Source organism: Echinops telfairi, unplaced genomic scaffold (genome assembly GCF_000313985.2).
Source record: "Echinops telfairi isolate 266 unplaced genomic scaffold, ASM31398v2 ScPeMD7_7424;HRSCAF=8462, whole genome shotgun sequence".
Classification (NCBI taxonomy): Eukaryota; Metazoa; Chordata; class Mammalia; order Afrosoricida; family Tenrecidae; genus Echinops; species Echinops telfairi.
The window spans coordinates 75,464,784-75,484,157 of record NW_022111324.1 but is presented as its reverse complement, the minus strand read 5'-3'; the positions used below and the strand labels follow the sequence as shown (position 1 = coordinate 75,484,157).

General features: G+C 42.1%; 1 protein-coding gene and 1 long non-coding RNA gene across 2 annotated transcripts in view; one reads left to right on the top strand and one right to left on the bottom strand.

The window, feature by feature from the left end:
- The window catches only part of ACBD3 (acyl-CoA binding domain containing 3), a 45,887-nt gene extending 38,634 nt beyond the window's left edge, over positions 1 to 7,253 (top strand). Inside the window, exons 6-8 of the mRNA XM_004699948.2 lie at positions 96 to 285; positions 1,013 to 1,297; positions 5,154 to 7,253. Coding sequence (XP_004700005.1) covers positions 96 to 285; positions 1,013 to 1,297; positions 5,154 to 5,365 — 687 coding nt within the window. The 3' untranslated portion in view covers positions 5,366 to 7,253. The remainder of the gene's footprint in view (positions 1 to 95; positions 286 to 1,012; positions 1,298 to 5,153) is intronic.
- Positions 7,254 to 18,125: 10,872 nt separating this feature from the next.
- LOC123522606 overlaps positions 18,126 to 19,374 on the bottom strand; it is a 2,951-nt gene continuing 1,702 nt past the window's right edge. The window contains exon 3 of the long non-coding RNA XR_006680847.1: positions 18,126 to 18,258. This is a non-coding gene — a long non-coding RNA (uncharacterized LOC123522606). The remainder of the gene's footprint in view (positions 18,259 to 19,374) is intronic.

The following is a 19,374-nucleotide window of genomic DNA, read 5'->3' as shown; positions in this document are numbered from 1 at the left end:
ACAGTGGATGATTAAAGAAAAGAGTACACTCCTCGGCAAATGTCCCACTCATTAGTCGTCGTGGTCACTTAGCTGTCCTTTTTCTTGACTTTTAGGCAGCGTTACAGAAACAACAGGAAGTAGCAGTAGCTGGGGCTTCTGTGCCTGCACCATCCAAAGTGAACACAGCTGTGTCATGTGATATAATGTCAGTTAATGGACAGGCCCAAACCCACAATGACAGCAACTCTAAGAAAGAATTAGAACCTGAACCTGCTGAGGCAGCTTTGGAGAATGGACCAAAAGGTACTGTTTATCACATGCATGTTCATTCATCTAGCTACATGCTCATTCATATAGTTTGGGCTTCCTGAAAACCAATAAGGCAAACTGTGGTTACCGCATATACTCGACTATAAGCCAAGTTTTCCAGCACATTTTTAAGGTGGATTTTGTGGTAAAACTAGGTGCCTCAGCCGATATTATTCAGGTCCGCTTATACTCGAGTATATAGAGTAATTAGCTTTTGAAAGCAGTTTCGTATTTGTGTGAGTTGAACAATTTTTCACTCCACTTAGACTGGATCTTGATGTTTTGGTGGCCCTTGTAGTGTAGAAGGGCCAGTCAGATGTCCTTTGGCTAGGTTGAGTTGTCAAAGCCCAGTTGTCAGTGGTGACTTCTAAAACCATCCAGATCACTCTTCCTTCTTAGTTGGGGAATTGCTAAAATAGTTTTTAATCCCTTTATACAATTATGAGTGTTAGGGGGAAAATTACTTTGAAGATTCTATGTTGAAATTGCTACTTGACCTCTGTATGCATGTGATATTGTTAAATTTATTAATTTGGGGGAAAGGCATCCATGGGGGGGAGGCTTGTACTCCTCCCAGTCCTTGGTCTAAATTAGTTATAGCCTGAGGCCAGATGTATTGCAGTTGGTACCTAAGTACTTGTGGCCACTGGGCCTAAGCAAGCGTGGCTGTCTCCCTGTGAAGGCAAGTCTGCTCTACTTTTGTAATTCCTGTTGCTTTTAGACTCTCTTCCAGCAATAGCATCTCCATCTATGTGGACACGACCCCAAATCAAAGACTTTAAAGAGAAGATTCGGCAGGATGTGGATTCTGTTATTACCGTGGGCCGAGGAGAAGTGGTCACTGTCCGAGTACCCACCCATGAAGAAGGATCCTATCTCTTTTGGGAGTTTGCTACAGACAATTATGACATTGGGTTTGGGGTGTATTTTGAATGGACAGACTCTCCAAACACTGCTGTCAGCGTGCATGTCAGTGAGTCCAGCGATGACGACGAGGAAGAAGAAGGTAGGGTTAATAGCTCATCTTCAGTAGCTGCTGGGCCATGAGTGGGCAGAAATGGTGCTTGCAGTTCAGGTGACAGCCACTTTTCCATTCCCTGATTAATGCTTCCCACAGAGGGAAAGGCTTCTTCATTTGTGCAATCTTAGGCTGAAGGTTATGAGAGAGGCCAGTCTCCTGCAGGAGAATGAGACCTGAACGTGAAATTTTCTGAATGCCAAGAAAATGTTTGTCAGTTTGTCATTTTACTGCCTTCTGAATATGGGTTTTCTTTGACTTTGTGCACTGAAAAGCTGAAAAACCAAAGGTGGGAGGCCATTTGGAAAATTTTTTTAAAGGAACCTTATATATTTAAAGTTAGGCTTCTGGAATTAATTTTTTTAGGTCATTATTCTAAGGAATTTTGTTCTGTTTTTAACGTAAACAGAAAAAGTGCTTACCAAAATATCCTACCTTTTTTTCCAATTCTTTTCTACAGAGACCCCAGAGTGTGATTTTTTTATTTTCTTTGAATAGGCAAAATAGACATCGTCTTATGGACAGTCCCAAGTTACAAAATGTATTACTGATTAATTAAGCAGTTGGAAAAGTCGGAACTGGAAGCTTCTTTGCACACCAAATGGTCATTTAAATGACACGTTGCCTTGAATGAGAGTATATCCATATGGAAGGAATGCCCTGAACAAGCCCCAGGACAGTTCTCTGGGACTGACCTTTCTGGTGGCTTATAAGTAGACAGCTTAGTCTGGAAGATGGTGGGCAATATTATAGTTCCATAGGAATTGTATTGAGTTAAGTGAAAAGAGGTAATGTTTAGGGGGGGGAAACGGTAATGTTTAGAGAAAGTGAAGAGCGTTTAACTCAACTTTTGAGGTACCTTTGCCCCAGTGGTTTTACCATCCCATCCCACACTCTGGGACTTTATATGTGGTAGCACAGCGGGTGTGCCTGAAGTTTTTTTTTGAAATTAAGTTTAATAGTAAAACTTTATTTAATTTAGCAATCAGTTTTTCAACTCCAACAATAATCTTTTCACCTTCTATTGTCTGTGTTTGAACCATAGGTACTTCAGAGTGCCCCAGAAAATGCCTTATACCTTGCACATTGCCTCTCACCCCAGAAGTCCTGTGTTAGGCTGCAGATCCATTTGTGAGCTGACAAATGTAGACTAGTGTCATTTAGGAGTTACTTTGTCTTACATGACATTTGATTTTCAGCATTCTCTATTCCACATGACCACTAGCAAGACAGAACATTGCCCATAAATACTACCAGTGACTCAATTAGAAAGGAAAAAAAAAAAACAAGAGTGAAAACGGAGGGATAAGTGGTGAGAATGAAACCTGAGCCACACCAGAACCAGGAGCTGCTGCGTCCTATTTGAGGCTTTGGGATGAATCACATGCTCATTAAAATCAGTCTGATTGCACATATCTGGGAAATCATTTTGTTTGTATATGCCAATTAGTGAGCTTTGTGCATGCATAAAGGGCAGAATTCTCAGGATTGGGAATGCTCAGGTTAGAAGAGGATTGAGGTATTACATTTATCCTGAGTTGCATACAGGGCGCTTCTGAAAGCAAGTACTTCCTAATCTAAGCTGTGAGCTGGCTAAGTTTGGGGGTTATTGATGTTGGCATGAGCATTGGTGAAAATGACTGGAATCCAATGCCTGACTAGAGGTGACAACCTTGATGTCCTTTATCCCTAAAATGGAAGATAACATTACCTTCTGTGCAATCTATTCTTTATCATAAAATGTTTTGATTCGTTACTAAAACAAATCCATTAGAATGTCTATATTAATAGTAATAGTGAGAGCTTATTGCTCCCAAGAACTGTTTGCTAAGAGTGTTTAGAACTTCCTCCTGAGGATTTTTAGCTCACAAGCTAGGTTTGTCTAAATGCCTACAAAGGTGCCTATTCCACTTATCTTGTCCACATTGTGTACTTATGGGGAGTCCTTTCAGCTTGACTGAAGAGGGGCAGAGGAGTTTGAGGGTGTTGGATTGTTTCAGTCTAGGAGTCTCACAGGTAACCAGAGGAGTTTTTTCTCTCAAATATGAATAGTATCCTTCCTTTATTGTTTTTAAATCTCAAGTCTTGGTTTAAATGTTGCCTGTGGGTTTTTGTTTTGTTTTAATTCTGCAGTAAGTTTTTAAAATATCCTCAGATTTAGAGTTAGAGAAAAGTTGCAAAGATAACACAAAGGGTTTCTGTATGCCCAACACAACATCTTAAGTTGTACCGTAAAACCTGCAAAAGCCGGCACCTCTATAAGGCGAAAACCTGTTGAGAAAGAGACATTCAAAAATTGTCTACAACTTAAGTGTAGTAAAGAGCCCTGGTGGTGCAGTGTTAAGCGCTCAGCTGCTTAACTCAAGATGGGCAATTTGAACCCACTAGCTGGTCCATGGGTGAAAGATGGGATGTGGCAATCTGCTTCCTTAAAGTTTAGCCTTGGAAGCCCATCTGGTAGGTCAGTTCGTATGGGGTTACTTTGAGTTGGAATTTACTTGATGGCAGTGGATAATAGAGGGATAGGAAAGTGGTGAGATGGCAGCCTGTTGAAGGCAGAGCACTTGTGAGACCTGGAAAAACAGGGCTGCCCTGACAAGTCCCCACTGTCGCTGGTGGCACTGGACTTTGATACATTTGTTTTATCTAATGAATTCTGATGATTAACCAAAGTCCGCATTTGTTCACGTTTCCTAAGTTTTTATCGAATGTTCATTTTCTATCCTAAGATCCCTTCCAGATTACGACATTATAGTCTCTTTAGACCTCTTACAGAAACTGCCTTTCTCAGACTTGCTTTATTTCCTGATAGGCATTTCCCAGTTAACTTATGCCACCAGAATTCACTCAGCCATGTTATAGACCAGAAATTCTGGCTACCTCCTCCTGTACTAACTGTTCTTTGACCTATTTTCTGAAGGCTGTTTATATGTAATATCTTACATGGAAACTTTTAAGCTGGTTTGTTATTTTCTCATATTTATTCCTACAGATTTCTAGAGTTGTTTCCCCTAATCTCATTGCTATAGTTCAGAAAGCCAGGACAAACCTAGAATCAGTCCATGCTTTACCACTTGGGTCATCTCTGGGTTGCATGGAACCAAAACCAAACTCTCTGCTGTCAAGTGCATGCTTCCTCATAGTGGCCTTCCAGGCAGGATTGTAGCTGTTGATGGGAGTAGGAAGCCCAGTCTTTGTCTTGCGGAGCTGCTGGTGGTTTTGAACCGCCAACCATGCAGGCTACAGCCCAACACTTAACCACTGCATCCCCAGGGCTCCCAGGCCTGGTGAAAATGACTGGTGTCTCTGAATGCCTACTTTGACTGTGGTTTCTTCGCTTTACTCCTCACATGCCAGCAACACTATGTTTATGCAAATTAGTTTCTTGTGCACGTTAACATGAAAAATCCTATTCAAAGTAATGGTCTTCAAAAGCTTCCTTCCCCGCCTCCCTCAAATGGAGAGCTTTTGTATTGTTGAAAAGAGAGTAGCAGAGCAACATTTTCCTTGGCTTGCTCTGACTTACTCCTATTGGAAAAAATAAGAACAGAATGAATGCAGAAGAAAAATTGGGCTCATAAAAAGGAGCGGTGGTCAGGACACAGAGAGGACTAGGATGCTGATGGCCATCATAGTCAGCTGTTCCCCACTGGATCCCAGCTTGGTGCATAGATAAGTGAATGGATGCCTACATGAACAGATGCATACTTGCATTCACACAAGTTGCAGAATGGCTCAAAAGAAGTCCTAAAGAGCATTTTCTCAAAGGAGAATGAAGTATCATTGCTTGCTGCAGATTGGGCTTTCCTGGATCTATTCATTGACTTCTCTATTATTATTTCAGAACATATCACTAATGACGAGAAAGCCAAAAAGAATGCCAACAAGCCTGTGCTGGATGAGATTGTGCCTGTGTACCGACGGGACTGTCATGAAGAAGTGTATGCTGGCAGCCACCAATATCCAGGGAGAGGAGTCTATCTCCTCAAATTTGACAACTCCTATTCTTTGTGGAGGTCAAAATCAGTCTACTACAGAGTCTATTATACTAGATAAAGCTATTGTTACAGAATCTGGAGTCTAGAGTTGGGCAGAAGATGACGTTTAATTTGGAAATTTCCTTTGACTTTTTTGAAACATTGGAGTCAGTGTTTATTGATTTTGGTCTGGTGGTTTGTGAACTCTTTTTGGGAATCAACATTTCCCCGAGACCCTTTAACATTCATACTTTGGGGATGGAGGGATCCCTTAGTCTCCCCAAGTTCTTGGGTCCTGCCCAGCAGAGAGTCTGGAGGATGCTGAAGTCAACGTGAACTATGTGTTAAATATCTAACATCTTCAAAATAAAACATCCCAACACTGGCCCCACTTGGCTAGTGGGTAGTCTATTGCTGCCTGTTCCATGTGTTTTATGAGAGCTCACACTGTATTGCCTTCTGGTTTGAGATCCTTATGATAAATAGGCTACATGGGATGCAGCTGGCTTTGATGGAATGAAGGTCAGCATTCTTAAAACTTTAAAACTCAAAGACCTCACTGGTTATAATAGAAAAAAGAGATTATCTCAGTTTGATCTTGTTCTGAATGATCCAGATTGTATGTGCTTCTGGTGCAACTGTTTAGTTCAGAGTTATATATTACAGAGTTATTTTCTGAGATAGACTTAGACTTAACCTAGAATGTTCAATCCCAAGTGATAATTGAAATATCAAGATACATAGAACACTTGTAACGTCTTTCTGAGAGCCTCCACAAATTTTCCTCTTCCATCTGTTTTCCAAATTACTAATAGCAAGGCAAAAGTAATTAATTTTTGCCTTGATTTGGCTTTATAGATCATCTCAAATTGGAACTGTCTTATGCACACGGGATTTTGTCAAATGGCACCTACTGAAGTTAAATATTTAAAGTTTTCATATAACTTAGTAATGGGAATAACATTGCACTGATAGGAAGTTGCTGCCAGAGACAGTCCCTTTTCTTTGTGTTACTCCTTAGGCACAAGTCCTACACGATTCCAGTTTATAAGTAATAGAATTGGAAATACATGTGCTCATGCTTAAATTTCATAGCTTTAATCTGTATTATGTCTTTATTGAGGGGAAGAGGTACGTTTTTGTTTTCTCCACTGAAAACAAATAGGAATTAACTGCCTCAAAATTGTATAAGTGATTGATTAGTCTAAAGATTCTTGTTTTCAGCAGGGAGTCTGATATAAATAGAAAATCACAAAGATGGCAATATATACTTCACGTTGTTATATGTTATTGGAATACCTAGAGATTTTTATTTCAAAACATAATCACTTCTTGTAGAAGGGTTTCCACTGATTAGCTGCAGTGTGTGCAGTTCACTACATAATGAGCTGCTGTTGGTGTTTCTCGTGGACTGTATTTCTCTTTTTTTTAGTACCAGGTTTTATACATACTTAACTCTTTCAGTTCAGAAATTCGATTGCTTTCTCCTAAGCAGTGCTTGATTTGTGTGTGTTTGTTTAATTTTGTTTTAAAAGTAGTCCCAGCTCACAGGTGTCTGTGCTGTTATATACAGAATGCTGTGTCAGACTGTCCGTCAGCTCTCATTGCATATGGTGTAGGAACCATGAGGCAAGGCACTTCTTGGCTTTTTTTCTTTTAATGAGAAAAATACTGTATTTAAAATGTAAAATAAACTCTGAAAAAACAGGCACTAATATATATTTCTTCCAGGTTTTGACAGAATTTGTCCTTACATATGGTAAGATGAATTATCTTCTAAAAATATCATTGTTCTTGGGAGCAGTATGTTACTTTACATAACAGTGGTTCCTGTCATGTGTCATGTCAGAACATTTTTGGTTTTAAAACTTTTTTATTGCCTTTGGCTGTTGATTAGTACAGTACAAGTACGATTTCAAAAAAATCTTGGAATAATATATTTAATCAATTAAAATGTTTATCTGTAACTGCTTGGTGTTTCATTAATACTGTTAGTTAATCTCTGAAGTATTAATACTTCATTTCATCATTTTAATAGGACAAGAACTGTTTTAAATGACTTTTTTTTTTTGGCTTACCAAGTGAAAAATCTTAATTTTTTTCCAATTATATGAAAACACTGAATTTTCTTAAAGTATCTTGTTGCTGGACTGTTCCCCAACTATGTGTATCGCTTGTACCTTAAAGTATGCATGGAAATCCAAAATGGTTACAGAGGGGTGGCACCTACTCAGAGTGGGTGATCCCAAAGCAGTCATGAGAGGAGTGTGATGTGGAGTACCAGACACTGTCCTCCTAGAATCGGCCCCCGTAAAGTAGAGGGTGATGTGGATGCTTTTCTTTTATTCCCTTTGGAAGATGGAGTGGACAGAAGATGATGTCCTACTGTCTGCTGGGTAAGTAGACCTGAGAGCAGTTAAGGAGAATCAAAGTGTGCCAACGAGTATCTCCTAGAAGTCGGTCGGGCTGCTGAGGCTTGCCCCCATCTGTTTTGTGGAAGAGGAGAAACAACCAACTGGGAATAACAAAAGATTGCTAAGAACCCATGGGGTTTAGCGTGCAAAAGTCTCAGGCAACACCGTTTCGGTACCTGGCCCCAGCTTTGTCTTCACTCACTTGTGTCACCAACCGAAAATGTGGGGATGCATAACTTCTTGGAGTAGAGCAAATATTAACTTTATTGCCATTCGCTAACTTCTCAAAATGTGTGTGATTAGCATTGGTCTTTTAAATCACATCTGTGAACCTAGGATTATTTACCTATCTTACTGGAAGTTTTTCAAGACGAAGCTGATCATTGGCCTTCAAACCCCCAATTTCGAATATTTTGTGTTATCATTATTCCAACAAGGGCTTACTATTTTTATTTATTTTGTGATGCAAGGCAAAAACACTCTCGTAGTTGGTGTGTCACTTGGCGAATTGTGATTTATGTCAGGTACTAAACTCAGTGCCTAAATGGCTGGCTTTTCCAAATCGAGAAAGCTGTTTGAATACTGGCTACAAGTATAGATGGGGGCTGTTAACTCACTTCTGGGAACTGTATTGAAAGCCAATGCTTGGTTGCCCAGTTCAGCCCTGTAAACTAATTGACTCAGTCTATTTCTGAAAAAAGCAAGTGCTTATGTTTTAGGATTATTTTTTTTACCTTTCTTTAAATGACATCTCTACAATTTTTACCCTTTTGCAACATTATCATTTTAAATATTTGCAGTTGAAATTGGCTTTGGCATAGCAGATATAAGTATAAACATTTTTCATCAGGTTTAAGTTTTACAACTTTTAAAACTCCAGATTGTCTTGAAGAATTTCCTCTGTTGGTAAATAGAGTTCTTTTAATCTGTGTAGATACTGAGAAATGAAATTGTTGGGTCATGGGTTGGTTTTTTTTGTGCCTTTTGATTTTAATATCAAGACTTATAATTGTCCTCTGGAGTAACTGACCTAATGTCCACTCCCACCAATAGTGCAGGAGAAATATGGCTTTCTTACCTATCAACATTTGATGCTATCAGGCTTGAAATTTTGGTCAACTAGATGGGCAAAAAATTAAACTACATTCTAACGTGTTTCTTGGTAAGTCATAAAGTGAAATATCTCGGCTGATTGGTCATTTGTCGTTCCTCTTCTCTCAATTAACTGTGTCCTTTACTCATTTTTCAGCTGGATACTTTTTATATTAACTAGCATTTTAAAAAATACAGTTGGTATGCCAATCGTCAATTAGATGTATGTCTTTCCTTCCAGTTTATTGCTAATCATAAAATTTTATTTTGGTAGTTTGTCACTTGTTAGTTTACTTTTTTGGTCATAGATATTTTAAATTGTCAACTTAATCCATTTTTTCCCCTTATGACATTTGCTTATTACCACATTATGGGCCTCTTTTAGAAATCTGTTCATTTATTCACCCAGTAATGTACTAATCATGCTTTCAGTTACTGTATTTTTATGATGTATTTTGGTGGAAGGTAAGTCTCCATGTTCTCCTTATAAATTTTCCTGGTTATTGTTGCACCTGTACTCACCAACCTATCACGTGTCAGGAACATTTCTTAATCTTACATGGGAATTTTGCCTTGAATTCATGTATTAATTTACAGACATTTAGCTACTGGTAGTCTGTGAGTTTAGATTGCCTTTTAATTGCGATTGAGAGTTCTTCTTTGCGCCTGAATTACATCTTAAGTAGAAGAGGTAGAGGCACCTTGCGCTCATCCGTGGTCATTTCTGTCTTTATTTATTAGGTTGTTAGCTAATATGGGGCAAGGGGCGACTCAGACAAAACCTCTGCCCCCGTACAAGTTAAAGAGGGCAGGTGGCTCCAGTACATTAAGTGGTTGAAAGCTCCCAGTTTCTTCTGTTTCTCCTATGGAGTGGTTGTTTCTGTATATATGATTAGAAGTTGGCTTACCAGCAGCACATTCCTGTTTCAGTGTGAAAGGAAGTCGAAGGGAGGGTACGTCTCACGAAGTACTTAGTCACGTGCCCTCCACTCGCCACAAGAGCTGTTGGGAACTGCCTCTAGTTGGGTAACCAGTCATAGCCCCTGTCAAATCTCAGAAAGGCACACATCTTACACAAAGGAAAGTGAATTCAAGTGGACAGCAGACTGCACACTGCCTTAATCATTGATCGGGTAAGTTTTAACATCATTTCCTTTGCTTTTTTTTACCCCCACGTAATAAAAACCACAAAGACTGTACCCTTCAATATGAATTATACCTCTACGTGAACCTCACAACTGGATCAGTCATACCACAAGATTGACATTGTTGAGGATTTCATATGACTTGGTTTCACAATCGATGCTTAAGGAGGCCTGAGTCAGGAATCAAATGACAGTGCGTTGGGCAGATCTGTAAAAGGCCTCTTTAAATGTTAAAAACCAAATATGTCACTCACTTTGAGGATTAAGATGTGCCTGACCCAGGCCATGGTATTTTCAGTAGCCTCTTAAGGATGCAAAAGCTGGACAATGGATAAGAAGAGTGAAGAATAATTGATGACTTTGAATTATGGTGTTGGGGAAGAATATTAAATATACCATGAACTGTCAAAAGAACAAGCAGGTCTGTGTTGGAAGAAGTACACCCAGAATGCTCTTAGGAACAAGGACAGTGAGACTTGGTCTCATGCACTCTAGACAGTCATTAGGAGGGACCCGCCCTTGGAGAATGCATCAGTGGAAAAGAAGACCCTGAGGTGGAGTGACACGGTGGCTTCAACTCGGAGCTTCAGAGGATGGTGCAGGACCAGGCAGTGTTTAGATCTGTTGTACATACCATCACTGAACTGGCTTGATGGCATCTGCCGACAAGCAAAAGAGAATAAAAGGAAAGACCTACCACTGAGTTAATAGCTATCATTTTGGAAAGCTTCATTGGGGTCTTTTCCCCTTCAATTGCAGTACAAGTCTAGTGTACAGGAATAGAGTTCTCACGTACTTCCTATCCCCACTGGTCACATCTTGCTGTTTCCTCCCTTTCTCGACTACTAAAATAGTGATGAGGGAGTGAGAGCCCTCTGCTTTTTCTTGTCATTCCCCATCCAAACCATTCATCATTATCTGCATTTTTATGTCTGCCATTCTGTGTGGTCTTTGTGGCGATTGGCTGTTACCACAATGTGGGGTAAAGGGGAGAGGGAACCCCACAAAACATCACAGGTTCGGTAGGCGCAATTGTACAGTGATAATAAGTAGAGATTATAGTAAAGTCATAGCATGAGAGTTAAAAGATGGAGTCAAGTAATGGAGTCAGACGCAATTCATGGTAGCATTGCTCACCTCAGCCCCACTTGATGGTCCTCGTGGAGGGAACTTAGCCGTCAGAGTAGAAGCAGCTGCCTCGTCCTCCTCAGCCACCCTCTCGAGAACCAGGGAGCCTCCTTATTTACTGCTAACCATGCATCATATCACTTTAGGGGGATCTGATTACAGAATCATACATCACAGAAAGGGGCAGTACAATTCATCCTTGAACAAGTTTGATCACTCTGGTGTCTCATACAATAAAACAGACAATTACTATCCTGGGAGGCGTGCAAGGCCCCCGATAGACAATAACCTACGTCATAGGGAGGGGTAGCAACATAGACAATACAAGCAATAGGAGGGGGATGACCTAGGGGTGAAAGCGCAATAGTAAAGGAGGGAATAGGAGGGCATGTGGTAGCCTAAGCTTAGTCATCTTACAGTGGTCCCAGGCTTGCCTTTGGGCACTGCTTCAAGGGAACAATAACAGAAAGGACTGGGTCCTACTTAGGATGAGTCAGACTATACAGTCTGGCCGCTCTAGATGGTTGATGTTGAGAATAACCTCTGAACTACTTACGCTGACCGCCTGGTGTACAGTCATACTCAAGCAGCTAAGTCTGGTACATATTATTGGGGAGACAGTTTAAGAGAAATCCTTCTGTTCCCCACACCACAATAATAGTTTTTTTCTAAAATATTATTGGGTTCCTTGTAAAATATTTTGTAGTTTTTTCTAGTTCTCATTTTTTGGTGATTCAGTGTTGATTTTTGTAGCTCTATTATATAGCAATCCCTTGTAATTTATTACATGGATCGTATATGCAGCCCCTGGTAGCATAGTGGCTGCGGATTGGGCTGGTAACTACAATGTCAGCAGTTCAAAACCACATCAGGAGAAAGGCTGGGCTTTCCATTATTACTGTTTAAGAGTTACAGAAACTCACAGGGGCAGTTCTACCCTGTCCTATAGGCGTCACTGAATCAGCATCAACTCGTTGGCATTGAGTTTGAGCTATGGATATATATGTATCGTCAGTCTAATGCTGTTGAACATTTAGGTTTCTGTTATGATCATTCTTATACATAGCTGCTCTGGCCTTGTGCAAACATTTCTCTAGTGTATATACCAGACGGTTAATTTGTTGCATCATAACCTATGTGGATCTAGAGCTATTTTTGTTTTTTTGGTAGAGCTATTGAGAATGCAAAATTGTTCGTAGAATAATTGTGCCAGTTAAACTGCCAGTATGAGCTACTATAATCCACATTCTTTCCGGTGGTAGTTAGATTTTGTTATTTTACCAGCTTAAGGGGGTGCAAAATACAGTTTTTCTGCAGTTTAATTTTCTGCCATCTTATTTTTACATTGCAAGTGAAGATTCGCAGAGCAGATCAGTTTTACATTCAGTGATTTGTACAGTTTGTTTCACCTCATCCACTGCAGGCCTTCAATGTGCCATCCCTTAGCCCACTGCCTTCGCTTTGTTTCCCTTTTCTTCCTTTGTCCTTTGTTGTTGAATAAATGCTGCTCCTTTTATCTTAAATGGTTCATTATTCTAACAGGTGACTTCTGACTGGTTTACATTTTCCTCATCTATGTAAAAGAGTCGGTGAAAAAGAAGATGGCCTTCAACCAGATGGTTTGACACTAGCTGTAACAATGGGCTCCGGACAGTTTATCTGCTGTTCCGGGGGTAGCTGTGAGTGGCACCGCGCAGCAACACCGCAAACTCAGGGAGGACGATAAGAACTCTTTCATGTCTTCCCTGGCCGGTGAAATGCATGTTCACAGCCTATATCTGTTCTGTTGTGCATTTTTCTTGGTTTGTAAAGAGTTTTTTATTCTGGATATTAAAACCTTTAAATCAGATTCATCATAAATAATTTGTGTCAAACATTGTTTTAATATATTTTAGTAGTTTTTACTTTAAATTTGTGACTTTCATGACTTTCTTTTTATATCTTTTAAGTAGTTTTATTGGCATATAGTTCATGCATACAATTCAATAATTCAGTCACAAGAGTTATGCAAGTTTTTTGTCTTAATTTTTTTTGTTTTAATCATTTTATTGGGGGCTCTTATACCTCTTATAATAGACCATATATCAGTTGTATCAAGCACATTTGTGCATATGTTGCCATTATCATTTTCAGAATATTTTCTTTCTACTTGAGCCCTTGGTATCAACTCAATTAAAATTTTTTTTTCCAACCCTGAGGATGCAATCTTAGGTATTTCAAGTTTACATATAAGTAAAAATAAATCTTCTTAAAGTTTTGCATGTTAAGTCTCAGGCACACCTGGAACTTATTTTAGGTGTGTGGTAGGAATCTGCTAATACTTTTCTTTTTCACAGAGCTAACCAATTGTTGTAGTACCACTCATCAGCTAATCATCAATTCTGTTAAGTATTGAACTTCCTGATCTGTGTATGTGTCAGTCTCTGGGCTCTCTATTCTGTTGACTAATAAGTTGTGTTTATTTTTGTCTTAATTAGTTGTAAAATAAGTCTTAGATACGGTTCAGGGTAGGTTTCCTCTTTTCCCCACTTATTTTTCAAAATAGTATTTTTAGCGAGTTTGGGCTTTAGTTTTTTTTGTATGAATTTTATCTCAATTGTTCTTATCTTTTAAAATGTTAAATAGTAAGTTTATTTGCATATATATTTCAAAAAGTACAAAGACTTAATAAAATTTTTAAAACTCCCCACCTTATCCCTAATCACTCAAGGATTCCAATAATTGAGTTTTCCAATATCTTCTGTATGCATACCTAAGTAGTTACAGATTTATAAATTTTTCACTTAATAGATCCTCTTATATAACTTCATTGAGAAATTTATTTAATTTTTTTTAGCAATATCTAAGAACTTGCTCATTCTTCTTAAGAATGCGTAGTATTTTATTGTATTTACCAATGAGTTTTGCTATCACTCCTAAAAGACATTTAGGTAGTTTATAATCCTTTGTCATTAAGGACTGGCAGTGGATTCATGTACCTATGTCATTTTGCATATGTATCTCAGTGTCCTTTGATGTATACCTGTATCATTTTATATATATATGGATCTCTATTTTCATGAATACAGTTTAGCCACATTGCTATTATAGATTCCGTATTTAAATCTTTCAGTATTAAGTTATTGAAGTCTAGTTTGCATACAATAAAATGCACTCTAAGCATTCAGTTGAGTGTCCGCATCAAACAGCCTTGTCTTGTTCCTTTGGACTAGTCGATCCCTTTCCCTAGCTTCTTGGCAACCACTGAACTGATGATACCTCCTAGATTTTCCTTGCGGTGCCCTCGTGGCAGAGTGGGTTTAGTGTGGAACTGCTAACTGAAAGGTTCATGGTTCAGACTCACCAGCTGCTCCATGGGAAAAAGACGAGGCAGTCTACTTTCATGAAGATTTACAGCCTCAGAAACCATGGAACAGTTCTGCGCTCTCCTGCAGGGTCACTATGAGGTCGAATTGACCGGACGGCTGCGGGTTGGTTTTTTAACTTTTAGATTTGCCTTTGCCAGAATGTCATATAAATGTAGTCACCCAGCTCACACCCTTTTGTGTCTGGCAGCTTTGACTCTCCACCATGCTATGAGACATTCATAGCCTTGCTGTATCAGAATGCATTTCATTGCTGAGAAGCACCTGATGTGCCACATTTAACCATTCACTTGTTGGCATTTGCGTTTTTATAGTCATTGGTGATTATGTAAAGCTCCTGTAAACATGTCTTTATATAGACAGCAAAACCAAGAACCATACTCGCTGCTATTGAGTCAGTATATGCCAAGGGGCCTCAAACATTTATTGGAAAAGCAGGATTGATGAACCTACAGGCTTAACAAGTAGAATAAGAGTTTTGGGGGCTATGGGGGTGGAGTAGGGGGGTAAAAAGGAGCTGATAGCAAGTTCAAGAAGGAAAATGTTTTGAAACTGATTTGTAACAATTGTACAATACTGCTTGATGTGTTTGAACGATGGAAGGATATGATGGTTTTAGAAAAAAATTCATGGAAAAATACCATATTCTCAGCTCGAGTATGACCTAGGAGTGGACTTGCTAGATCGTAGGGTAATTGTAGGAGGTGTAGTGGTTAAGTGCTTGCCTTCTCAGCGCCAGGTTTGACCCCACCATTTGCTCCATGAAAGGACGATGTGGCAGTCTTTCCATAGGTCTCCCCGCCTTGGCGATCTCCTGGGGCAATTCTGTGTCCGACAGGGTCAATTGGAGAGCAGTGTGTCTTTTGGCTATAGTAATTGTATGTTTTACCTCTAACAAACTGCTCGGTTTTCCCGAAGTCACTACCATTTTGTACTCCTACCAAAGCTGTATTGGAGTTCTACACTGTACAAAGGGGTGCAGTGGAAAATGGAGTTGAAAGATAGTTCAAAGTAATTTACACACTTTTGGAGACCCCCTGTTTTGTCAGTTAAAATTTTAGTCAGAGGGTATCGTGGTTTTTAAAATTTTCTTTAAAGATCATTTTAATGGGGGGCTCTTATTTAATTTTGGCTAAGATATTAGTGTCTGCATTATTTGCCATCCCCTCGCTTCTCCCTCCTCTCCCTGTGGCCCAGGTTGACCCCCATATGGCGCGAAGGGAGAGACAAGAGAAGAGATTGGAGTGGCCTGGCCCGGCCCACCAGACTCACAGAACACCAGCTATGCTGGATGGGACTCGTCACCTTTCTCCCTGTTTTTCATATCCACTGCGGAGGTCGACCAGTAGTCCCGCTCAGGCAACCAGTTCTGCTTACATGAATGTATGCACAGAGCCGCTGGAAGCTTCCAGCGGTGCTCCCAGAGAAGGGACCTGGCCAGAACAACCTCCGTGACCCACGGAGCCAGCCGTGGCGAGCCCAGACTTCTGACGGCCCTAGCCCGTGGAAGGCCTTCCGATGGGTCGTGGCGGTGGGGGGTTGTCATGGTGGGTCCGATCGAGGGCCAGCGGCCACGGCTGTCAGTGGGGGCCGAGTGGGAGGGAAGCCGCCACCTGCGTGTTTCCCCGGAGCTCTGCTGCATGGCGATGGGACGGCGGGCGGCCGCGGGGTGTTCCTGGCCGGGTAGGGCGCTGCCCGGAGAATGGACCCGCAGCTCAGTATGCGGGTGGGCTGCGTGGCCGTGCGGTTTGGTCCTCTTGCGCACACAAGGACGAAGTCCGGTGTAAACGGACGAACGAAGGGAAGGCCCTGCGACCGCGGACGTGGGCTCCTAGTCTTATGTGTCGTTTGCAATGCCTCGTGGAGGGAGGCTACCGACGCCGCGCCAAGTTTGGTCTGGATCGCCCGAGGCGCCGCCTGTTTTCCAAGTTCACCTTGGAACTCGGAGGTGTGGGAAACTGCGGTACACAGCACTGAGGCGAGGCGAGGCGAGAAAGTGACCGACCCCTTCCTTCCTAGTGCTGGTCTACCCACCTTGACCCCACGGCTGCAGGCGAGGGCCGCGGGTGGGGCGCCTGACTCCCTGGCCGGGAAATCCGGGGATCCCCAGTCCCTCCAGTCTGTGGTCTCTCGCGGGACCCTGGTGCGCCCCCCGGCCCTGCACACTCAAACCGCAACCAACGGGAGGGACTCCGCCTCCCTGGGAGAGGAGGGTGCCTGCATGCGAGCCTCGCCCGGCACCCAACCGCGGCCTCTGCCCGAGCGGCGGCTGCAGGGGTGGCGCGTCCCCACCGGGAGGACGGGTGACCGCGACGTTGGCACCCACGCGGTTCTTCTCTCTTCGCCCCCTGAACCGGCGTCCTCTGACTCAGAAGGCCAAGTCGCCGAAGAGCTGTCCGCGGCCCAGTGCGGCCCCAGCCCCTTCTCCGAGAAAGGGGAGTGGACACTGAAGTCCCTCCCAGACAGCGAGAGCCACACTTCGCATTGGTGAGTGCGCACGTGTGCTGACAGGCCCAGAACGGGGCGTGAGCAGCAGCCAGCCCGAGGAGTAGTGCTCTGTGGAGCAGGGCGGCAGCGGGGAGGACCGTGGATGATCTTGGAGAGCCATGTCAACTCAGCCGGTCCCTTGCCTTTTAGAAGAGGAGATGGGCCAAGGTTGGCAAAAGTCTGTTCCACCTCTAGCATTCACGGCTTCTAGAAGGCTTGGCCCAAGGTTGCTCTGGGCAGCTTCCTGAGGGGTGCGGCCAGTACCCTTCTCCAGCAAGGGCTGCTGCCGGCTCCCTCCGTTTTTTGTTCACGTTTTTCTCCCCTGGGGCTGAGGTTCCCTTTGGGAAGCGGTTACCAAGGAAGCTAGCCACTTCTGGGCTTGGCCTCCTGACCTCCGCGAGAGAACCTGGACCCTTGCAGTCAGTTTCTGCCCGCACTGCTGAGGTCTGAGTTGGGAAGCAGCACTAGACACACTGATAACGTTTGGATCTGCAGGTCCCCGCTTAGGCCGGTCTTTCTGGAAGTGTGTGCCCTAACCCAGAATCACGTTAGAAATGTACATGTGGATCTACAGAATTAGAAATTCAGGGAGCCCCTCACCTGTAGTTTAAGAAGCCCTCAGGTGTTTCTAATGTACCCCAAGGGGAAACTAAATCAAAACCCACTGCCATGCTTCTGTTCTGACTCCCAGTGACTTTACAGATCAGAGAAGAATTGCCTGCCTCTTTGGGTTTCCAAGGTTGTAAATGTTGATGCTCCCGTCCCTGACTCAATGCAGATTCATAGTGACCCTCTAGGGCTGTGTAGAACTTCCCTGTGAGTCTGAGACAGTTACTTTTTACAGGAGTAGAAAGCCCTGTCTTCCAAGGAGCTGCTGGTGGTTTCCAACTCTGACCTTGTGGAGCGCAGCTCAGTGCCCAAGCACTTTGCCACCAGGGCCCTGTGACTTGTCAGGATGTGTGCCTGGGTGTATCCTTTCAGCGTACGTATTCAATCTGTGAGGAGCCCTGGTGGGATAAGGGTTCTGTGACGGGCTGCTAGCCTCAAGGTCAGCAGCTTGAAACCACCAGAAGCTCTATGGAAGGAAAATGGGGCTTTCTACTCCCTAGAGAGTTACAGTCTCAGAAACCCATAGGGGCGGGTGGCTAGGGGTCAGCATCGACGCGATGACAGTGAGTTTGGGGTTTGGGTTTTATTTATCTGTATTTTGAGCAAATAATCCAAGAAATTAGACTATGAAAAACACAGCGTCTGGATTGAAGGAAGGTGGTGTGCAGGTGACGTGACCTTACTTGCTGAAGACTTGAAGCATTTGCTGCTGACGATCAGTATGGATTGCACCTGAAAAGAAAGCAGAACACACAGGCGGACCGATAAGCAATAGCACAGTAAACAAAGGTTGAACTTGTCAAGGATTTCCTTTTGTTTGGATCTATAATCAGCATCCACCGGAGTGGCAGTGAAGAAATGAGTTGCTGTACTGCATGGGGCAAATCTGCTGCAAACACTCTCTTTAAAGAGTTAAAAAGCAAACATGAGAAGTGCCGTGTGCCTGACCCGAGTCACAGTGTTTTCAGTTGCCTCTTCTGCATGCAAAAGCTGGCCATGAATAAGAAAGACCGAAAAAGAGTTGATGGCTTTGAATTATGGTGTTGCTGAAGAATACTGAATCTGAGGGAAAGTCACATGGATTCCTATAACACATTGGAAACATCTATTAAGCAAAACATCAAAATGTGAAGCTATTGTTTCTCACTACATCCTTCATTTAAGTCTACACACTTCTGAAGGCAATAATTTCATCTCTTTTACCCTTCCCCTGTATAATTCTGTGCTCTTCCATTTACACTATGTCAAAACCGCTTTGGCATCCTTGATGGGTTCAAATCATGTTCCTTTCAAATATTCTTTGACTTTTAGGAACAAAAAGAACTCTGAAGGGACAAGAGAAAGGCCGTAAGGTGGATGGAGTGAGGTTTCCCAATGAAATTCTCACAGGGTGGCCCTTGCTGCCTTCAAGGAGTGAGCAGGTGCGTTGCTGTGATGAAAATAATTCCTTGCCACATATTCCTTGGCCTTTCTTACACCAAGTAAGCCCCTGTGATTGCCCTGTGTCTTTCCAGAAAAATCTATCAAGATGAATGACCCCCTGGGAATCTCCAAACATTGTTGCCATAACTTCTGGGCTGACTTCTAGCCCTTGAACTTAACTGGTCCAGCAGATCCCCTAGGAAGCCACTATTTTGACTAGGCCATTAAAATTTTTTTTTATTTTATTTTATTGGGGGCTCATACAACTCATCACAATCCATACATACATCAATTGTATAAAGCACTTTTGTACATTTGTATATTACCCTCATTCGTTTTTTTAAAATTACTTTATTGAGGGCTCGTACTTTTCTTATCACAGTCCATACATCCATTCATTGAGTCAAGCACCTATGTACACCTGTT